General features: G+C 41.7%; 1 protein-coding gene across 4 annotated transcripts in view; it reads right to left on the reverse strand.

Annotated features, from left to right (window-relative positions):
- DCAF5 (DDB1 and CUL4 associated factor 5) overlaps window positions 1–14555 on the reverse strand; it is an 89427-nt gene extending 74872 nt beyond the window's left edge. Inside the window, exon 1 of one of the 4 annotated variants that reach the window (XM_063089581.1) lies at window positions 14346–14555. Coding sequence is in view for 1 of the 4 variants with exons in the window: in XM_063089580.1 (XP_062945650.1) it covers window positions 14167–14380 (214 nt within the window). In the remaining 3 variants the exon portion in view is untranslated. Of the gene's footprint in view, window positions 1–12859; window positions 12935–13431; window positions 13452–14166 lie in introns of those variants that run through there. The other 3 variants (XM_063089580.1, XM_063089585.1, XM_063089584.1) reach the window with 3 other exon arrangements.
- Window positions 14556–23981: the final 9426 nt, after the last annotated feature.

Raw genomic sequence — 23981 nt, forward strand, 5'->3', positions numbered from 1 at the left:
TCATAATAAACTGGTACAAGTGTAAATAAGCTGGTTCAACCAATCTTGGAGGACAATTTGGCAATATATATGAAATGCATTTTTAAAATATAAAATATATTCATAACCCCTTGACCAAGAATTCCATTTCTAAAGATTTTATTCTAAGGGAGAAAATTAATTTCCACAAAGATTTAGCCACAAGGATTGTGACAAAAGCAAAAATAAATAGAAGGAACGAGATCAAATTGGCTAAATTCTGATGTAAACAATTGACAGGATACAATGCTGCCATCACAAATATGCTTTTGAACAGTTGTTCTCAAAGTATGTTCCATGGACCCCAGAAGGTCTGTAAAGTCAAAACTATTTTCACAATAACACTACAATGTTATTTGCTTTTTTCACTGTGTTGACATTGTACTAATAGTGCAAAAGCACATGGGGGTAAAACCAGTGGTGCCTTCACTAATTAAGGCAGTGACAAATTGTACTATTCATCAGTGTATTTTTAACTGCCACTCACGGTAAAACACAAACGCCACTTACACTCAGAAATGTCCTTGATGAAGCAGTGAAAATGATTTTATCAAATTTCAACCAGAGTATACATCTTAATATTCTTTATGATGAAATGGGAAGGATACATAAAGCACCTCTACTGCACACCACAGAATGATGATTATTTGTGAAAAAGCATGTATGTGATAATCTACGTTGTAAGGTGAACTGGTTGATTTTTTCATGCAATACCATTTTTGTTTGTTTTTTTCTTTCTTTCTTTCTTTTTTTCTTTGGTAGCTAGCTGGTATGGGGATCCGAACCCTTGACCTTGGTGTTACTTTTTTACTTGAAACAACTGACAAACTACAGTTATTCAGACTTGGGAATTTGACAATATGCTCTCCTGATATATCAGATACTCTTCATCCATTTTGAGCAGGTCCTAGTATTTCAGTTTTTGTATATTAAGAACACTGCTAGCCTGGACTTTTAAAAAATTTTTGTATAAGCAAAATTAACAACATAATAAAGCTTTCTTTTCACTTCTTGGGCAATTCTAAAAAGATTGAATCCATATGGGCCCCAATGCTTTCATGGTCCTTCTAGGAAGGCACACTACACCCACCCACCCACGAGCAGGTGTAAACAGATGTCAACTCTAGGACAAATCAAGGGTCTAGCTGATAAACAATCAAATTTCAGTTGTCTCTTGCCAGTATGTCTAAGACAAAGCACACACTTCAGCCATCAATAGCAGCAAGTTATGAGGTATCTGCACTAAGCCATCAAACATGGTCAAGACACCTATTAAAAAAAAAGAAACAGCCTGGCTCAGTTGATTAAAGTGAGGTGTTGATAACACCAAGGTCAAGGGTTCAGATGCCCTTACCAGCCAGCCCTGTCCCCCCCACAAAAGAAACATAACAATCTACAGAGTTTCCAATCAGTCACTTGGTCATAAGTATTAATGCAAAAGATACAACTAGAATTTAGATACAAGACTTGAATGGAAAGTCAGAAAAATGGGGGGAAAGTTGTGTAATAGGATTTTGACAGGCATCTGGATTTGCAAAGAATTCCTACTCCTGAGTAATGTTCTTGGAAGGAAACAAAGACTTCCCAAACTAAGGAAGTATAGCTCAGCAGGCTAAATACTAAAACTGGAGCATCATCCACAGTGACAGTCTGCCTCCACCCCGTGGAAAATCTCTACTTACTCATCTGTAAAATAATGGGGCACCATCAATTTAATCAAAACAACCATGTTCAGGGACAATGAAACTGCAAGTAGAATGTACTGGCAGAACAAGCCACTTAAAGAGTTTAACACTCTACTTTAACAAGTCCTTTATAAATGCAGAACCTCATGACTTTCCCTCTTGAAGAAACAGGCCAGAAGACCCACATTTTAATCCAATTGTTCTACTCACTAGGTGTGAGGTACTGAGCAAATCTTTGCACCTCTTTGCTCCTTTGTTTACTTATATATAAAATTAAAGACTTCAATCAGATGATCATTAGTCCTTTCCATCAATAAAATCCTGTGATTCTACAGAAACAGAACATCAGAAGCATAAGATAACAAGTGGGAATGGTGAAATCGGGAACCAGGTCTCTTAAACTTCTTTAATAATGACATTCCACAGGAATGGCCCGTGGCTCACTTGGGAGAGTGCACTGCTGATAACACCAAGGCCACAGGTTCAGATCCCTATATAGGAATGGCCAGTTAGCTCAGTTGGGAGAGCGTGGTGCTGACACCAAGTCAAGGGTTAAGATCCCCTTACCGGTAATCTTTTTTAAAAAAATAATAATAATAGGACCGAGCCTGTGGTGCACTCAGGAGAGTGCGTCGCTGGGAGCACAGCGACGCTCCCACTGCGGGTTCGGATCCTATACAGGAATGGCCAGTGCACTCACTGGCTGAGTACCGGTCACGAAAAAGACAATAATAATAATAATAATAATAATAATAATAATGACATTCCACAACATGAGACATTCTACAGCCAAATGGCCACAAACATACCTGAAAAACTACAATCTCTGAAAACTCTTCTCAGGGCCAATCTATCTATATACACTTGAAAGGACTAACTTATACTACAAATATACTCTAGTGTTGGACAGATACTCCACAAAATTAAGCCTGTAACATGGTTTTTAATATTAATATCATACCCACTTTTGGTAAAAAAAAAAAAAAAAAAAAAACTCCTCAGAAAAAAATCTCAACTCAGTGGAGAATCATTCCTCAAAATGCCCTTTCTCAAAAACAACAGGAAGACTTTTTAAAGAAAAATAATAATTAAGTACAACAAGTGAACAGAAGAACAAGAACTATAAGAGGATGTTATTATAGAAAGGAAGGGGTAACTTATTTGCCTCTGGGTCTAGCATTTTCTTAATGGCTACAGTTTTTGTTTTGTTTTGTTTTTTCTCTTTTTACTTTCTAGCTAAAAGACAAGGAGGGGACAAACAACTAACCCAACGACTCTGCCTCTCCAGCTGTCTGGTACCTTAAAAGTGGCAGCTGAAAGACCCAAAGTAGGAAGAACGAAGGCTTAGAGGTTTTTCCACCAGAAGCATTCCATGGTGAATGTGAGGAGTTAAGAGACTAGAGCTTTGGTTTTTCCTGAGTACCAGAGAGCTTGAATGATTATAAGTAGGTGACCATATAATATATCATCCAAACGAGGACCTTTTTAAGAATAAAAGGAGTGCTAATAACTACACCAAGACAACGGGGAATTTAGAATGGTCCCAAGTTACCTTATCAACCTTATTAAGACAATCTTACCTCACCTTATCAACTGGCAGGAGCCCCAGCAGAGGCAGAAGGAAAGATTGGAATCAGCCGTTCTGACAATATTATCCGTGAGACATTATAAGCCTATCAATTTCTTCAAATGCCATTTTTTCATTGCTCCTACATACCCCAGTCCTCTAGAATATAGTTTTCATTTAAAAATTGCCCTAACAGGAAAATAGTACTACAGCACATGGAGTTGACCTCCAATAACTGTCAACTCTGCTTGACAGGTACGTGATAGAATCTCTGGTATTCAACACTGCAAGGAGCAAGCAGTGAATAAGGTGACAAGGGAAGTGTGAACAAGAAGGCATGGGGAGAGCAGATACCTAAAGTGACAAACTTCTACTGTCAAATCTTTCCCTAAATCCCTGACTCAAGAAAACTGATGTGAAGAGCAAATCAAGTCCGAGACCAGAACCTACAGAGCAACCCTCCGTGTTCACCCAATCAATAAATGACCCTGGAAATGAAAAGCCTTCTTTTTCACAGAAGCAGAGTGAAGTTGCTGGTGACAGAAGTAAATTTTATCTTCAAGAACACTATGCTTCAAGTTCATTACGGATTAAACAGGTTTATCACCTGGTCTAGAAGACACAAGTCCTTTTGTGATACTGGGTCTGTGGAAAGTGCTTCCAAATGACTCACCAGCACTTTCGGGACAAATGAGCCCATGTTACATGTCTACACCTTCTTCCAAAAAGCACTTTATTCTAAAATTATTCATCTATGCTCCAGGCATAGATATTTTCTCCCCATGTATAATTATATGAGGAAAGATACCTATTTCTGTTGGCTGAAATTCAGCCAAACATAGTAAAGCAGCATATGAAAGATATCAAACTCTAATTTCAGGCTCAGTAAATACATAAATATATTGTTTATACTTTCGGTAGAATTATGGGAGAAGACAAACCAACTTGGTAACCAGAGTATACCTACTCCAAATTTGACTCAAGTAGGTGAGTGACCTAGTGGGACTTTTTCACACTGCTTATGTAAGCAAGAGTGGAACACACAAAGTGTAAGGAAAGAAACTTTAGATAACTGCAAAGACCAAAATCCAGGTGAGGTGATTTATAGCACCATGAAAGACCTGCTTGAGATGTGAGTACTATGGCTGTGACCAACCCTTCTTATTAGCTCCAAGCCCACTGCTCCACCTCCTCAACCCCACCCGCTTCCCTCCACTTACACAGAAAGGGGAATACTCGGCCGGCCTGTGGCTCACTTGGGAGAGTGTGGTGCTGATAAAACCAAGGCCACAGGTTTGGAACCCTATATTGGGATGGCCGGTTAGCTCACTTGGGAGAGCATGGCGCTGAAAACACCAAGTCAAGGTTTAAGATCCCCTTATCAGTCATCTTTAAAAAAAAAAAAAAAGAAAGAAAGAAAGGGGAATACTGTGACTAGCAAAGTATCAAGAGTGACACATCAGGAGATGAGAATGAAAGGGGAAAAGCAGATCCTTTTAAAATGTACATAACATTGTAAGAATTGCAGAGCAGCTAGCAACCTGTCTCAGAGCACATGCAGACCCAGGCTGGAAATCCAGTTCTACCACAAACTATGGGAGCTTTCAAGTTACTTAACTTTTCTAAGCCTCAGTTTCCTCATAGGTAATAATAAGGACAATAGTACTATGCCTAACTTAGAAAAAATTCTTTTAACCATTAGAAGTGATCATACGTGTAAACATGCCTGGCACATGAAACGCCCCAAAATAATATTTGATAAATGAATAATATGCTCAAATATTAGATATTTTTATTGTTAAACACTTTTTTTTTTTTTTTTTTTGTCTTTTTCGTGACTGGCACTCAGCCAGTGAGTGCACCGGCCAGTCCTATATAGGATCCGAACCCGCGGCGGGAGCGTCGCTGCGCTCCCAGCGCCGCACTCTCCCGAGTGCGCCACGGGCTCGGCCCTAAACACTTATTTTTATAAACAGCAATGTCTCAGTTGAATGTTGGGTGAGGCATCCCTACTTAATTTTGTAGGCACTGAGGAGCGCTATAGATTTTTGAGGGATGGGCAGGGGATATGACCTAAGTTAAGTTTTGGGAAGCTTACAGTATAATGGCAGTGGTGACTGGTAAGTATTATAGCTGAAAAGAATAAAAATTTAGGAAGCAGTTATAGGAAACAAATTTTCTACAAGGACCAAGGTAATAAACCAAAGTAATAAAAACCTTTTTTCATCCCTATAATTATATTTCACTTTATTTAAACCATAAACAATAAATTCTAATATCTATTTTTCTACTATTGCCTTGCCTGTTCTCTGCAGTAGAGAACCCTCAGCAGTCATTTATCAATGTCCTTTCTTGATTCTTTGGCGTTTACTTATGACAATTAACACAAAACCTTCAAATCTCCTTGCATCTCTACAATATAGGTAACACCAGCTATTTTCCAAGTGGCAAATAAGACGTATAAAGTGCTTAGTGAAAGGCATGGCACATATGATAAATACTGTTAAATAATTCTTATGGTTATTACTAAGACTAAAGAGGCACACGTAGTGTGTACTCAATAAATTTTTTTTTTTTTTTTTTTTTTTTTTTTTTTAAAGATGACCAGTAAGGGGATCTTAACCCTTGACTTGGTGTTGTCAGCACCACAAGCGAACCGGCCATCCCTATATAGGATCCGAACCCGGTGCCTTGGTGTTCTCAGCACCACACTCTCCCGAGTGAGCCACGGGCCAGCCCTCAATAAATATTTTTAATGAATAAATAATTATAACCAGGGGCTGGCTGGTTAGCTCAATCAGTAGTGCATGGTGCTAATAACACCAAAGTAAAGGGTTCAGATCCCCACACTGGCCAGCCACCAAAAAAATTTAACAAATAAAAAATAAACATAGTTATAGGTCCAGCCCGTGGCTCACTTGGGAGAGTGTGGTGCTCATAACACCAAGTCCATGGGTTCGGATCCCCTATATAGGGATGGCCGGTTAGCTCACTTGGGAGAACATGGTGTTGACAACACCAAGTCAAGGGTTTTAAGATCCCCTTACCAGTCATCTTTTTAAAAATAAAAATAAACAAAATAAACATAATTATATAAAATAATTTTATTTACAGCAAAACAGAGATAATTTATCATTTAAGAAGAGTAGCTAGAGTTATACATGTACTCCAGAAATTGCTAACATTCAGCTTTCAATTCTTTAAAACAGATCCAGAAAAGGTGGCTTGCCCTATAAAAAGAAAAGGTAAACAGAAACACAAAAGGCAACTTAAGAAACAGCATCTGCCTGGAAGCAATGAGCCCTACTTAGAGTCCTGACTGCTGAAGACTAACCAGGCAGCTGTGGGCAAGTCACTTTCCCAGGTCTCAGCTCCCTTTTCTGCAAAATGAAGATCTCTCTGATTCCATGAGGAAGATATAAAGGGGCCATCTAATACAGTATTTCCCAAGCTTCAGTCAGTCTTGATCACCTTTTGATTTTTGCCATATCCATGTAACACCTTCACCATTTTTTTCTTAAAATTGAACTTTTAAAATTTAACCTCACCTTAAGCAATAAATTCATTAAAATATTTTATTCATGCTAATTTTTCCAATGTGTATAAAAATAAATATATTAACTATCAAAAATTAAATATTCATTCAAAGATCACCTAAATTCCACTTACATACCCAAACTTTGGCAAATAGTAACCTAATCTTTATAACTTAAAATCAAAATTTTTAAGGACAGAGAATTGAATAGAAAAGAAATGGAATTTCATATTCTCAAAAAAATCTAAAGGGTAATTGTAAAAAATTAATATTCAGGTCTTTCATTCTAAGAAAAAATACTTTTTAAATAATGTGGGACACTGAAAATGGAAAATGAATTGATTCCTTCTTAACCTACATAATCTTCATCTAAATTAGGATTTTATTTAACTTTAATTCCATGGGCTGGACGGTTAGTCTGGTGGTTAGAGCACAGCCTCATAACACCAAGGTCAAGGGTTCAGATCCCCCTACCGGCCAGTTGCCAAAAAAAAAAAAACCCACCACAAATCTTATGTAAAAGGCTTTAAATTCCATTTTTTTTTTTTTTTTTTTTTTTTGTCTTTGTCGTGACCAGCACTCAGCCAGTGAGTGCACCGGCCATTCCTATATAGGATCCGAACCCGCGGCAGGAGCGTCGCTGCACTCCCAGCACCGCACTCTCCCGAGTGCGCCATGGGCTCAGCCCTTAAATTCCACTCTTGAGTGTCTAAACACAGACTAAAGTAATAGGAAAAGTAATTATTTTCTTCTGTCTCGGAACCATCAAAAAGAAAAAAAAAAGATTAAAATTAAGTGCCACGTTTTTTGAAATGGGTACTCTTACAAATAAATATAAGCTCTTATAAGCTCTCTTTGCTTTGCTTCATGCATGAAAAAAAAGAATTCACTCTTAACCTGGAATTCAGAGTATCCATTTGTGCAGCAAGTTTTACTGGTCAATAAAGTTTCCTTGATCTAAATTCCAACTGTACTTTACAACCAAATCCATCTATAATCAGTGAATGAGCACATGCCTGTACCTGGGCTGACACCTCCTTTCAATGTGGTGGCCAGGATACATACTGACGGCTTCTGCTCAAAAATGCAATGACATAAATCAAATTAGTGATGATCCTTTGAACAATACTGAACGCAAAGACAACTTTTCAATGTGTTAATAATGTTTAAACAGACTGATGGTCATTAGTTAAACCTCACTAGTTTATTTTAAAGCAAAAGTGACAAACCCAGGCATAATTCTAAATTTGCCAGTCTTTGATAGATATCAATTAGCTGACTGAAGAACAAGTGGGACAAATAATGTGTATCTATAAATACCCATTTTACTTTATACTTATGACGTGATCCTATAATTTATCAAAGCAAAGTCCCCCAAGACCATCTCTGTGGGCCTTCCTTCTTACCCACCAAATCTCATAGGCAAGAACATTTTGCTATATTAAGTACTGTCAACCAGAGAAAAAACAAATATCTATTAAAATATCATAAAGCAGAGGGGGAAAATTAAAAAGGGTCATGCTCTGCTACAAATGAGAACTAAACATTCCTAAAATGCTAGCTTCTTGAGAGCATAATTTATACGATTCATCATCTCTGTTCTTTTCATAGCTCTTGTCTTATAAATAGTACGCACATATAAATAGTAAAACTATTTACTGAACTAATGAACAGACCAAAGAATAAAATTTAACACCTTCACAGCAATGGATTATCAGCAAAGAGAAAAACCCAGAAGAAAATTCAAGAATCAATTCCTCAATCATCTTGTCAAACTATGTATACTATGAAATGAAAGCTTTTCAAAGGCAAAAATCTGGCCCTCAACTGGCCATATTTCTCTTGATAACTAACCACTGGACCAAGAAATTCATTCTAATTAAACACATGAGCAGTTTTAATAAAGTCAGACTTTATTTAACTAAGGCCAAAAAACTTAACTGTAGATAATGTGCTTTTAGACTATTTATTTACAAGAAGAAAACTGATTCCATAAAATGTTATATAACTAGTGACTGAGCAATAGGAAATGACCATTAATGAATAGGTTCAAATTAAGCATATAATTATAATCATCACTATTATTCAAATCATTGCTTTAAAATATTCTTTGATGACAATACTGTGGTTAAGCTTATTCACAAAGCATTTTTAACAGTTTACCTTATAGAGATCTTTCTCAATTTTTCTTTTTTTAAAAGGTGACCGGTAAGGGGATCTTAACCCTTGACTTGGTGTTGTCAGCACCACACTCTCCCAAGTGAGCCACGGGCTGGCCTTTGTCTCAATTTTTTAAGCCATATTGTGCCATGTGCTTTCTCATGCATATATGACCTGTGCAATGTTAGATGTTGAAGGCGTCAATCTCCTAAAAGCTTTTTTGTGAGGTTCCAGGGAAACAACAACAAAAGTTGCAGCAACAGTAGCAACCAGGGCAACAGCATGAGCTAGGACCTTGTGCTAAGAACTTTACAAGTGTTATTTCATTCCATCCTTACCACAACCCTGTGAGGTAATATTATCCTTATTACATGGAAGAAACAGACACAAAGAGGATAAGTGACTTGTCACAGGTAACCCAGTTAGCAAGTAGTTGAGCTGGTATTCGCCCCAGGCAGTATGACTCCAGGGTTTATACTCTGAATCTCTACATCTCGACTATGATCCTCATAATGATCAATAAGGTCAGACACCCACGTGAACTAGAAATAGGCTTGATAGTTATCACTATTTATAAATTTTATGACTGAGCAAATAAATGCCCCCCCATTCACAACTCCTACTTATTAACACTTGTAACAGCATACAGTAGTTGCTAATGCTATTTGAAACGCTTCTGAAGGTACTTTTCCTACATTTAGTTATAAGCACAAAAAAAAAGATCATAAACTCTCACTGTAACTCAAAACTTCATACTTACAGGCTATTAATCTGCTAGCTCTACAGGTTCCAATGCCTTAAACCTCAATTCAAGGGAGATAATAATTATAGCAACTCTCATCCTCAAAGAGCCAAATCTTTATTTTTATTTACTGCTAGGATTCTGTTTACACAAACCCTTCGCAAGATAATAAAGGCAGAGTTACAATCCAAGTCAGATGCATACAGAAATACATTCTGATTGGTCTTCCAATCAGAACCTAAAAAGGTGTTCATCTTCCTTCCAAAGAAAACAGAAAAAGGCTTTTAAGCAAATGTATAAAGGACCCCATTCTAGGGGAAAGGAAAAGCTAAGAGGAGGCTGTGAAGGCAATTTAAAGTACTAGATACAACCAAAGACCTAAAAGGTAAACCCAGTATATCCCCTAAATATGTGTAGTGCCATAACCTCCTTGATGCTGTTAGAATCTCTTGTAAGTAGCATTTCCCCATCCTTCAAAGGACTAACACACATAAATATTCTAAGAAAAAATTGCAGTCATTAGGCATAAGCTGGTCTATATGAAAAGTAATGTTCACTCAAAACCATGTACTTTATAAAGCACTTTCACATATTTCATTGCCCATTCACTACCACCATTCAATAACCAATGAGGGCAATTTGTTATCCCCATTTTACAAATGAGGAATGAAAGGATTTTACCTAAATTCATATAATGTGTGACTGGTAGAGCCTCCAACTCAAATCATGTGACACCAAATCAAAAGGTCCATATCAAAAGGTCACAAAACTATCCTGGCCCAATTTGCACAGGTCTATTACCAATACTGTAAGAACAAATGTCAGCTGCTAATGACACCATGTGCTATAAGTACGAAAGGGGAAAGAAAAAAAAAAACAGCATTTTCTCTGAGAGGCCCCCTGTTCGGCACCCAACCTATACTTTGTATAGCTCGGCATAGTTCTCACAACAACTCTCCGTTTAGGTGCTGGTATTCCCATTGTATACCTCAGGAAACAGACTTACAGAGATCTTAGTAACTTGACTACAGTTACACATTAAACAAATGACATAGCATTGCTTGTAACCATGTGTCCACTATCCCACACTGCCTTCCATGATATCACAGTGAAGTCCTTTTCTAATCAACAACAAAGAAAAGTGAAGTACTTTTTAGTATTTTTAGTACTTTTTAGTACTACTTTACTTTAATGTTTTAATGTTGAAGCTTTAATGTTTTAAAGTATTAAACAACCATTCTCCCACTTGTTACTGTCATAACATCACTTCGTTGCCTTTTTTCCTTTCTGATTTTTCTCTGGTTTACTCTTAATATCTGCTAGCCTCACCGTGTCCTGGAAAAGGATCTACATGTTAGAACAGAAAAGTAATCTGTCCTTAACTAATAGCATTTTTTTTTTTTAAAAGATGACCAGTAAGGGGATCTTAACCCTTGACTTGGTGTTGTCAGCACCACACTCACCCAGTGAGCTAACTGGCCATCCCTATATGGGATCCGAACCCGTGGCCTTGGTATTATCAGCCCCACACTCTCCCAAGTGAGCCACTGGCCGGCCCTTAATCATTACTTTCTAAAGGCTTTAGCCAACCCAGACAAGACATTCAAGAACAACAAAATGCATAAATGTAATCCCATTACCATCCCAGAATCTGGCATCCCACCACATTATAGTGAAACATTGGGGACAGAGAGCATGGGCCTTGAAATACCTGCGCCTCCCCCCCCCCAACGTGTTAACTGCTAATGAGGGACAAAGATAGATAAGAAAAAAAGTAAACATGACACTTTAAATAGTTTTAAACTTTGGGAAGATTACTGAAGGACTTCCCAGAACAAAATTTAATTAGTTTTAACAAGCTAAGGTATATTATTATTCCCAAAGGCTTCCTTATCTGAAGCAAACAGGAGGAACTTTCTGTTAACACAAGCTGTACTCATAATAGTTGAATACCTAAAAAGGGTTTTAACCAAAACTCTAAGCTCAGGGAACAAAATAGGAAAAGCTAGGTCAATCTCAGCCGAACTGGAGGGGGCAGTGGAAAAGCCTGCTGGAAAGACTACGAACAAGGACAGGAGTAGATAAAAAGGAAACAGGAAAAACTGAGCGAGAGAGAGTGTATGGAGAGGGAAGAGGAGCAAGGAGCAATGAAAGCTGGAACCTAGGAAGTACTGATTGAGATGGGGTACTCAGGGCCTACAAAAGTAAGGAAATAAAAGCCTAGAACCAGAAGTTTTGCCAAAACTCCCTCTCTGGAAAGGCCCCTCCTCTTCTACAGGCTACAATTAAGCTAAAGGACATGAACTGGCCAAGACTAGAGAAAATGGAGTTCATCTAAGATATAGGGGAAGGTCCTGAACAAGGATAAGGGTTAACTGGTAGAGAATAGAAGGAACTTTTTAGTGTTTTAAAATGTGTTACGATTTTGGTAATACCGAGCTTTATTAAACATATCGAGTTCATTTTTAACTAAAATAAAAAATAAAATGTGTTAACTTTCAATGGGTGAATTGTATGATGTGTAAATTATCTAAATAAATCTGTCGTTTTTTAAAGTGTGTTAAGCTGGGCAATGTGTGACTACTTACGTTTTAAATTAACATGATCAGTTCAGTTATCTATTAAAGAACACCCCCCAACTTCCCTCACTCCGTAGGTAAAGTTTACTTGTGTCTGGGAACATCTCTGGTGCAAAACTTCAGTCTTAGAAGACGACAGGAGTATTATGAATATGGACTAAGCTATGGAGAAAAATTGGGAGCTCGGTTTTTAAATAAGACGTGTTCCCCCTTTTTCCCCTTGGAATTTATTTGATAAAATTTTATCACTGGTGTGGGGGAAGGAAGCTTTTGTTTGGGGTCTGCCATGAAGTGGAATATCAGGTTTCTCCAGGGGATGATCTAGGGCCAAAATCTACCTAGTCAAAGAGAAAACGATCTGGGGTGGAAAAGTCAAGTCAGTTCTGGCGAAATCCCAGAAGGTTTATCAAGAAATGATCACACAAGTCTTATCTCTGCTACCCTCAAATTATACTGTATGCCCCTGTCACTTCCGACTGTTACTAGCGAAGAAGACGGATGCTTTGCCATGATCCCAGAAGTTTCTGGCGAGCTGCCCACTGACGCAAATTAGAAAGCCATTCGGGCACCGACCTGGGTGAAACTAGGCGCCACGTCCGGCGCTGGGTTCCCCCTTCATTCCTCTCAATTTAGGAAAAGGGACGCAGAAGGGCTGAAAGGGAGGAATGCCCGATCACCCATCTTCACCCTCCTCCCTTGAGCCGGGTTTCCGGGAGTCGCCTCCCCGCCCCGACCCTCCCCAACCCCCCAGGGTATGCCCATCTCCACCCGCCCGCCCCTGCCTTGGGCCCGCGACCCCGGGGAGGAGGGGGCGGCGGGGAGCGCCCTGACCGGCAGCAGTCGCACCTCCCCCGGGGCAGCTGTCGCCGCGGCCCGCCCGGCCCGGGCCTCCCCGGGAGCAATAGGCTATCGATTCAGCAGCCTGTCGCTAGGAGCCCCGGGAGAGTGAGGCCTACACCGCCCGGCCGGAGCCCCGGCCTCGATTTCGCCACTTTCCCCACTCCGGAGGGGGAGCCAGGGGGCAACCAGGCCCGGCTGGGCTGACGGGAGGAGAAGCAGCGACCACCTGCAACGGCAGCCACGGGGAAACAGAGTGCTGGCTCCCGGCTCCCGCCAACAAGTCTCCTGGGGGGTCGCCCACCTACCCCCTGCCTCGGAAGTTGCTCATTCAAGTTCAGCCTGGTGCCCCTTAGTCTCCAGAGCCCTCGCCACTCTCAAAACCATAATAAAAACAGGACGCGGAAGAGGCCACCGCCGTAGGAAAGGAGATGGAGCTGGGCCCGTAAAGGCGCCGAAGGGGGCAGCCAGTGGCGACCTGCCCTCCAGTCCCCTCCCCCCGCTGACCCCACCAGCCCCCGGGTCGCAGCTCCAGGCCGCTCGGCGTCCGGCCCTGTCACCGCCTGGCCCCCTGCCCCAAGGCCCCCTCTCCAAGACACCGGCGACGAGGGCTCGAGCTCCCCTTGCCTCCGGCACGCCTCGGCCTCCTCCGCCTCCAAATCCCAAAATTGCCCTCCGCACCTTTTAAAGTACGCGGAGGAAGAGTTTACCATCCAACTTTGTCAAGCGGTAACCTCGCCCCCCTCCGCGACCCACACTTTCAGGGCAGTCATCTGGAGAGATCACTTTGCACTTGGGATAAAGCGAATTAAGGACCTGTCAACCATTTTAGGTCTTTTTTTACAGAAGACATCCTCTCCCTCCCCTTTCTCCCCCCTCCCCCTGCAAAGGTTTGAATTTGACACCAAACCTTCCCACCGCTGAAGCGGGGTTGAGAGGGGAGGGGTGGGGACTGAGGGCAGGAGGAGGGTGGCGAGGGAGAGCGAGAGGGGGAGGTAGGAAGGGGGCCAGGAGGCGCGGGGAGGGGAAGGGGGTTGATTTACCTGAGACCAGCCACTGGCCTCCATTGTTGGAGAATTCAATGGCATTGACACAACCGAAGTGGCCGAGGAGGTCCTTCTTGTAGAGGTTTCTGCAGCCCCGCAGGCGTCTCCTCTGAAAGTCCTGAGTGAGCAGGGGGTCCCCATGCAAGCCCCGCTGGGACAAGAAGCCCACCACTGACCTCATGCTGCCCCCCAGGCCAGCTCTCCTCTTCATGCTGGAACCGCCGCCGCTGCCGCTCGCGCCGCCGCCCCTCCCTCGGCCTCACGCGCGGCCGCCGCTCTCCCCCCACCCGGCCCTCCCTCCGCGCTGCGATCCGGGTGGTTCTTTAACCAGCCATGGCAGACAGAGCGAGGTGTGCAGACATTCGGTGGCGTTCGCGGCTTCCCGATGGTGCCCTCCCTCCCCTTCCCCCCTAGGCTCCTCCTTCTCCTCCTCCGCCTCTTCCAGCAGCTGATCCTCAGCTGCGGCCGCGCTTCCGCGATGCGCAGCCCTCCCGCCGGCCGCCGGGGGGCCTCAAGAACGTGGGCGTCGGCGTCCCTCCCCCGCCGCAGGCTGCTGCCCGGAAGAACGCGGGCGGCTAGCTTGCAGACCGCGGGCGGCGACTGCGCCTTCCCCGCCGCAGCCCCTTCCCGCGCCAGGACTGGGGTCCCGCTGCACCCCCAGCGCGCCGCACTCTGTGAAGTGGAATGCTCGTAACAATCAAAGTGGCCGCCGGGCTGCGGGCTCGCCCTCCTGCCCCCGCGGCCCACCGGCCCATCGGCGCCTGCAGGCCCCGCAGCACCCGGACGAGCTCGGGGAAAATGGGGCCCGAGGTGGCGAAGGGGTGGGGAAAGGACTCCCTCTGTTCGCCTAATCCTGAGGCAGCCTCAGCCCTGTCATAAGGAAAGGAACCTGGAGTTGAGACTGGACACTTGGAGGAAGGTTGCCTGGGGATTTTGTTATTGCACCTGCCCCTTCTCCCCCGCCCCCCACATTTTGAACACTTCCCCTCCTACCCCCATTTCGGGTCCCTAATACTCCCTTCTTCCAGCCCTTCAGTAAAAAAGGCTAAATTGTTCAGTCTGGGAGATAATAGCGTGATCTATGGGAGAAAGAGAGAGGGAGAAAGACATTAAGTGAGAAGAAAATTGCCAAAACCGAGTCAAGAAAATCCCAGGAAGCAGAAAGTCCATTAATTTCAGATACATTTGCAAAACACAGGAAGCATTATTCGAAAATAGCGATATATGTTATTTAATTGGGTGCGGTGAGCTCTCCTGAATATGGTCTGGAGTGTGGCGCTCTGAGGTTGTACAGAAGTTAACCAGCAGCTGTTTTTCAGGTCAGAAGTAGCTGTACTTCAGGAATCACCTCGTTGACCCCAGTGAAGAAACTGCTTGTTAAGTATTTTGGAATTCTACCAGTTACAGTAAAAAGTCCCCTTTTCTATGCATTGTAGTATTTTTCCTAGAAGTTATGCTCTGTCGTTAAATGGTAACAAGCTACTGAAATACGTAGATGTCAGTTTTGCCCTTTCAATTTAGCAGGAATTACATCCTCTGGACCAGAAATGGCACGTGAGCAGTAAGTACATCCACCATTGAAAGATGGGCTGCAAGTGGAAAAGGTTTGCACAACAAGTGAAATTATCTACTTCTGCTTTTTGTACAATGAGTGATAAATTAATTGTGGTACAAATATGCAAGTGTTGAATTTAAAAGTCCACATTATAACAAACATTGCTAGACTTCACAGAAATTCACCAAATTCCAGAAATTAGAGGGTTTTTTTTTTTTTTTTTTTTTCTTAAAAGACGACTGGTAAGGGGATCTTAGCCCTTGACTTGGTGTTGTCAGCACCACGCTCAGCCAGTGAGCTAACCGACCATCCTTATATGGGATCCGAACCCATGGCCTTGGTGTTGTCAGCATGGCACTCTCCCGAGTGAGCCACGGGCCGGCCCCAGAAATTAGAGTTTTAATAAAATATTATTCCCCAGATAGGAAAATGTGTAGTGCTTTCTCTTTTTTTGTTGTTGTTGTTGTTTTGGCAGCTGGCCAGTATGGGGATCCAGACCCATAGTGCTTTCTTTTAAAGTTTTATTCTCAGGATGCTTTATAATAATCCATAATGTTTATTCATTATAATAACAACATAAAGATCAGTAGTAGTATACCAGCTTGCTTGGAGATTTATAGCACCAAACATCTTTCCTTCATAGCAATATCATAATGTATAATCATTTATCTTGGGCCGGTCCGTGGCTCACTCGGGAGAGTGCGGTGCTGATAGCACCAAGGCCACGGGTTCAGATCCTATATAGGGATGGCCGGTTTGCTCACTGGCTGAGCGTGGTGCTGACAACACCAAGCCAAGGGTTGAGATCCCCTTACCGGTCATCTTTTTTAAAAAAATAAAATAAAATAAAAAAATAATAATCATTTATATTTGTGGTTTTTGTGAAGATATCCCCCACTCTGCTCTAAGCTCTCTGAGAGCAGGGACCATGTCTGTTCTACTCAGGGATGTATGTCCAGAGTCAGTACATGCTGGCACTTAGTGACCACTTTAATAGTTGCTGAATATGTGAATGAACTTAGGGAGTGGGGAGGAATTTGGAGAGGAAGGAAATGATTTCAGTTTTGGATGTGCTGAGTATGAGGTATCTATGCTTCATTCCAGTGGAGTCCATTCATTGCAAGGCCGGTTTTCCTTCTAACTGTTCCTTTGCTTGACATACTCAATTCACACATTCCTAAACAGGGAGCCCTCTGACTCCTTCTAATTAATAGGTGGTCATTTATACCTACCTTATTTGCCTGGAGTGGGAGAGATGGGCAGAGGAATAATGTATTTGAAGTGACTTTTACCATGGTAATATATGACACACCCTCCTCTCCCCTCTTAAGCACCTACCTTTTCCCACAACTTTAAATGTTACTCTTTTCCCCTAACTCTGGAAAAACTGTCCTATTTACCTCAGCCTAAAAATAGACAGGATTTGATCACGTGACAACCCAATTCTAGGACTTTACTAGAAACTTCCTTAACTGTTTAGTGACCAACCAGGGCAGAAAAATAAAACCACCCAGTCTGTTTATGTCCTCCTGTTAGTCTGGGCAGCTTTTTGTAAGGATAGTGAATAAAATCTCACTCTCCCTATTTCTGTAATTACGGTTACCAGATACAATACAGGGTGCCCAGTCAGTATGAATTTCAGATAAAGAATAATGTTTTAGTATAAGTATGTCCCGTGCAATATTTATTCTTTGTTTATCTGAAATTCAAATTGAATTGGGCATTCTGTATTTCTGTTTGCTCTGGAAACCCTAACTATAATATAGCCAACTTCAGATGATCAAACCCCATGGTATCTATTTGCTTTTAATAAGAATTTAACATAGTCTCTAGTGTCGTTAATTGCAAACTAATAATATTGTAAATAACTACATAATGCAAACACTTAATCAATTTTAATGACCATATGAGCTTTGCCTTTTTGATATAGGCATTTATAGTGTACTTAGCTTTAAAATAGGAAATAGAATTGAACTCCTGAGTAATCTCTCCACTGTGCAGAATGCGTGGAAGAAGAGGAAAAAGAGTGAAAATTCATATATTTCTTACATAGACCCAGAACTTATGTGTATTAACATTTGTTGAGCTCTTTTACCTGCCCGTAATCCTGCCGACTGGGCCAATTGTCGAGCTAGGGCTGGGTCTGGAGCTCACAGACCACTCAAGCCCGTTGTCCAGACTGGGTCACAAACCCTTCACATGCCAGGATGGGTCCCCAGACCCCTCACATGCCAGGCTGGGTCACCAGACCTCTTACACACAGGTCTATGAGCCAGGTAACTGGCAAACAGGTCCTTGGAAGCCGTAGGTTGGAAAGCATGGCCATGGCCGCTCAGAGCAGCCACTGCCCAAGACAGTTGCCAGCCAAACTGCAGCACCGCACGTGCGCACTAACTCCACCCCCCACACAATTTTTTTACAGAGAATGTGCTGAACTACCCCCAACTGGCCCTGAGGCAGGGGAGCCTGATTAAATTATTTTATTTTCCCAACAACATTCATACTCAGGAAACCCTGAAACACTATTTTAGAAATTCATTCTACAATAATAAAGGTATGCAAATTCCTTACCACAGGAACCCTTATGTGATTGCTCCACCATGGTCTGAATACTGGTCAAATGTAGAGTTCCCAGAAATTCATTTACTCTTTGACTTCTATTTTGTTTGGCTCTAATATCACTGGAGAAAGAGTAAGGAATCTTTAAAAGTCAACTAGATGCTAAGGAAATGCTCCAACATTAGAAATTGTATGTGTGTGTGTGTTTTAAACTAAGAAAATACTAAACGCTTTCTCAAATATTTACTAAATTTTAGCATATAAGAGCTTTATATGGGTACTAATATGCTCAGAAATTGTTCAATTAAAAATATTTTCAACATTAGAATAAACTGCTACTCATAGATAAGAGATATTCAGGCAGAGATCAGTGTTTCAAATATACATATAATTTAACTGTAACATCATTTAAAATGTAAAGGATAAGTTATTATCGATCATCTCAAATAGACAGCAGTTAATTTTAATTTGGGGGGGAAAAAAGAAACTGATTTATTTAAATATAAATCTTTCCAACAAGATCTATAGGACTTATGTCCTTTCATTTTTTAATAACTTCATTGAGATGTAAATGACATACCATGAAATTTACCCTTTTGAAGCATACAGTTCGGTGGTTTTTAGTATATCCACAAAGTGGTACAACCATCGGCACTCTCATTCCACATTTTATCACCCCAAAAAGAAACCTGATACATATTAGCAGCCACTCGCTATTCCTCCCTCTCCTCAGCCCCTGGCAACCACTATTCTAATTACTATCTCTATGGATTTGCCTATTCTGCATATTCCATATGAGTAGAATCATACAATATGTGGTCTTTGTGTCTGACTTCTTTTACTTAGCATAATGTTTTTGTTGTTTTTTTTTTAAAGATGACCAGTAAGGGGATCTTAACCATTGACTTGGTGTTGTCAACAACATGCTCACCCGGTGAGCTAACCGGCCATCCCTATATGGGATCCGAACCCATGGCCTTGGTGTTATCAGCACCTCACTCTCCCGACCATGGGCCAGCCCCCAACTTAGCATAATGTTTTAAGCCTGGCTGGTTAGCTCGGTTGGTTAGAATACAGCCTTATAATACCAAGGTCACGAATCCAAACCAGACAGCTGCCAAGAAATATATATACATGTATCCACTTAGCATAATGTTTTCAAGGTTTATCCATGTTGTAGCATGTATCAGTACTCCATTCTTTTTTTAGACAAAATAATGTTCCACAGTATGGATGTACCACATTTTGTTTATCCGTTCACTGGTTGATGGGCATTCGGGCTTGCTATGGTTTGAATGTGTTCCCAAAAATGTGTGGATGGGCTGGCCCATGGCTCACATGAGAGAGCGTGGTGCTGACAACACCAAGTCAGGGGTTAAGATCCCCTTACCAGTCATCTTTAAAAAAAAAATGTGTGGAAACTTTGTCCCCAAGGCAACAGTGTGGAGAGGTAGGACCTATTTTTTTATTATTATTGGGGATTGATTGTACATTTCTGTGGGATACAACATTGAATATCAATACCTGTGTGCAATATGTGATGTTCAAATCAGGATAATTAGTATATTCTTCATTATACGATGTAGTCAGTTTTCGTAGCCCTTTACCTCTCTTTCTCCCCTTCCCCTCCCCCTTTGCCTCCTCTGGTAACCTCAGCTCTGTTTTCTTCTCTTGAAAGTTCAACATATTATTGTGATTGTTGTATCTTTCTTTCTTTTTTTATTTATTTGGGTTTTTTTGTTTGTTTGTTTGTTTTAGCTTCCATATATAAGTGAGGACATGCAGTTTCTCTTTCTGTGCCTGGCTTATTTCACTTAACATAATTTTCTTTAAGTTCATCCATGTTGCTACAAATGGCAGTATTTCATTCTTTTTCATGGCAGAGTAGTATTCCATTGTATAAATATACCACATTTTCCTTATCCAGTCATCCAACGATGGACATGTAGGTTGGTTCCAACTCTTGGTTATTGTAAATAGAGCTGCAATAAGCAAGGGAGTACAGATGTCCCTTCAATATGATGAATTCCATTCCTTTGGGTATATATCCAGCCGTGGGATGGGTGGGTTGTGAGGCAGTTCTATCTGTAGTTGTTTGAGGAACCTCCATACCATTTTCCTTAATGACTGAACTAATTTACAGTTGAGATGTGGGACCTTTTAAAACTGATCAAAGGGATTCATTATGAATAACAAAAGACACTCCCAGCACTTAGGAATTTCCAAGGATTTTAGGAACTCTGTGACAGGAACTGAGGACAAAGACAAAATATGTTTCATCTTATACCACAGATATGAATTATCATTCATTCATTCAACAAATGTTTATTGAATATAATAGTGAGCAAAGAAAGAGACCCTAACTAATGTTCATGGTGTTTACGGAACAGTGACAGATTTTTTTTTTTTAAAGATGACCAGTAAGGGGATCTTAACCCTTGACTTGGTGTTGTCAGCACCACGCTCACCCAGTGAGCTAAGCGGCCATCCCTATATGGGATCCAAACCCGGGGCCTTGGTGTTATCAGCACCGCACTCTCCTGAGTGAGCCATGGGCCGGCCCAAAAGGACACATTTTTATCTTGGCATGCATTTCTCTGAGTTCCCTCTTTTCCTGTGGTTATTTGGTATTTTGAACCTTGGTTATGGGGCTAGATGATATTATTTATATAAATGTAAAGTTGTTTTCCAGTCAGCCTGAAGCTGCAGACTTGCACATACTATCCAGACCCTGGGAAACCAAGGAAGACATCAATAAAGCTATGCTGATTCCATCCCTCCAGCAGGACCCTGAGATAACAGCAAGGATGGGAACAGAAAACAGATGGAGCCTTGGAGAGACCTTGCACCTGGCTCCTTGCATGGAGCCCCTACAGCTCACTTTCCCCTCCCTCCTGCTTTTCATTTCCCACATTCCATTCCCTCAGCCCCCCTCTTTAGAACCCCCCCAGTAGGGCCAGCCCGTGGCTCACTTGGGAGACCGTGGTGCTGACACCACCAAGTCAAGGATTAAGATCCCCTTACTGGTCATCTTTTTAAAAAAAATAAAAATAAAAATAAAATAAAATGAGTCATTGAGATGGCTTTAGTCTGGCCATTTTCCTTCAGGTTTACCAAACAGATAGGTTAGCCTACCATATTAGTCTGTTTTGTGTTGCTGTAACAGAATACCTGAGACTGGGTAATTTATAAAGAAAACAAACTTGGGCCGAGCCCGTGGCACACTCGGTAGAGTGCTGCGCTGGGAGCGCGGCGACGCTCCCGCCGCGGGTTCGGATCCTATATAGGAATGACCGGTGCACTCACTGGCTGAGTGCCGGTCATGAAAAAATGACAAAAAAAAAAAAAAAAAAACTTTATTGCTTACAGTTTCTTTTTTTTTTTTTAAAAGATGACCGGTAAGGGGATCTTAACCCTTGACTTGGTGGTGTCAGCACCACGCTCACTCAGAGAGCTAACCGGCCATCCCTATATGGGATCCGAACCCGGTGCCTTGGTGTTATCAGCACCACACTCTCCCGAGTGAGCCATGGGCCAGCCCTGCTTACAGTTTCTGAGACTGAGAAGTCCAAAGTCCATCTGGTGATGGCGACAGTGAACCACGGGTCTCACATTGCAAGATGGTGGAAGCAGAGAGAACAGAGAGAGGGCAGGGAGACATACTCTCTTCTTTTAAAACCCTCAGAACCATGACCCTGACCGCCATTTTTAATCCATTCACTGCAGCACGACCCTATAATCCAATCATCTCTTCAAGGCTTCACATTTCAATTACCATAATAGGATTTCCCACCCTCTTAACAGTCACAGTGGGGGCTAAGTTTCTAACACATAAAACCTGGAGGACACAATTCAAGTTTCAGTGAGTTTTAGGGGAACATGATTCAATCCACTACACCTACCATCTGTGCTCAGGCACCAGTATTCCTGCATAAAACCTGACTTCCATTTTCACCAACATTTGACTTTGAGTGGTTTGTTTTTGAAAGGGGACAGGCAATTGGATGGACCTGTGCCCTGTACCACTTTGAGGAATGCCTAGGATTGATGCTTGGGTAGAGGAGGATTCACTTACCAAGGAGTCAGAAAGGGTGGCCAGAAATATAAGCAAAAAATTGGGAGAACATTGTATCATGGAAGCTGGGAAAAATGAGCATCTCAAGGAGGGAGTGATCAGTTGTGTCAATTATTGCTAAAAAGTTAATATATGACTGAAAAATGTTGTATTTATTGATACCAAGATCCCACCAGTGAGACACCAGTGATTTCAATCAGAGCTCCTTCAAGGTTGTGATAAGGCAGGATCCCAGAGGAGAATTGGTTGAGCAGGCAGTGGAAGGAAAGGAAATGGAGACAGTAAAATGCATAATGGGAAGGGGACGTAGGATCCAGGAAGGGTTTTGTTTCGTTTAATAGGAAAAAAAGACAATATTTAAAAACCATTGAAGGGCCGGCCCATGGCTCGCTTGGGAGAGTATGGTGCTGGTAACACAAAGGCCACGGATTTGGATCCTGATATATAGTGATGGCCAGTTAGCTCACTTGGGAGAGCATGGTGCTGACAACACCAAGTCAAGGGTTAAGATCCCCTTACCGGTCATCTTTTCAAAAAATAATAATAATAAAATAAAATAAATAGATAAACAGTGAAAACTAGGAGAGTGAGATGACCTAGCTGGCTGATGTTGAGGGCTCACATGGAGTTCCTCTGGTACTGACTGCCCTATTATATAGCTTTCTAGAACAGTGTACAAACTACCCATAATCAGGGCCATACAGAAAGCAGATAATTGGCTCATTAGGCTGGCTGATTTGCTCACTTGGCAGAGCTGGTTCTGATAATACCAAGGTCAAGAGTTCAGATCCCCCTACAAGCCAGCCACCAAAAAAAAAAAAAAAAGATAGTTGGGCTCATTAGAGTTTGGGAGTTTTGTGGGTGAATGAAGTGAAAAAAAAATTGAGGAACAATCAAGTTTACAGTCTTCGCAAAATAGTGAAAGTATAGACAACAGAATCTAAGCTAGAACAGGAGGGAAAATAAGGGATTGATGAGGGTCGGTGAATGAGGGTCCCAATGAGGTCAAAGAAAGTTGTTGTAGGAGTAATTAACAGATGAAGAGGAGGGAAAATATATATTCCTCTTCCATCCTAGGTTCATGGCTGAGGCCACTATAACAAGACAGATTAACAATAGAAAAGCACACATAAGGAAATGAAAACCCAGAGAAACAGTTAAATGTTCTCCCAATTTTTTGCTTTTATGCTAAGTTTGATGGAAAGTAGACAGTCACGGACGGATAAATACAATTGGAAAAAGGGGTAATGAACTGGGGAGAACACAGAAAGGCCTGTTTGTTTAGATTCTACTCTGTGACCCTATGTCTTCAGAGATAAGGATGCTCCTTTCCTCCAGATATAAGGAGAGCACCTCTCCAATGAAGAGGCTTCAGGGGAAGATCTAGGTTATATGACCTGCCTCAGGGGAGAAGGGTGTGAGGGGAGGAGAAAAGTGAGAGTGACCTTCCTTCTGCTATTTTCTCAAATTCCTTCAGCTTAAAATATTTAATATGCCCAGGTACCATATTTTGGTGTAGTGTGTCCTGAACCCTATCACAGGAAAGTTGGAAGGAAAGGAGTTTGTGGTCAAAGAAGATGGCTGAGGGCCGAGCCCGTGGCGCACTCGGGAGAGTGCAGCGCT

Source organism: Cynocephalus volans, chromosome 3, assembly GCF_027409185.1.
Source record: "Cynocephalus volans isolate mCynVol1 chromosome 3, mCynVol1.pri, whole genome shotgun sequence".
NCBI classification, from domain to species: domain Eukaryota; kingdom Metazoa; phylum Chordata; class Mammalia; order Dermoptera; family Cynocephalidae; genus Cynocephalus; species Cynocephalus volans.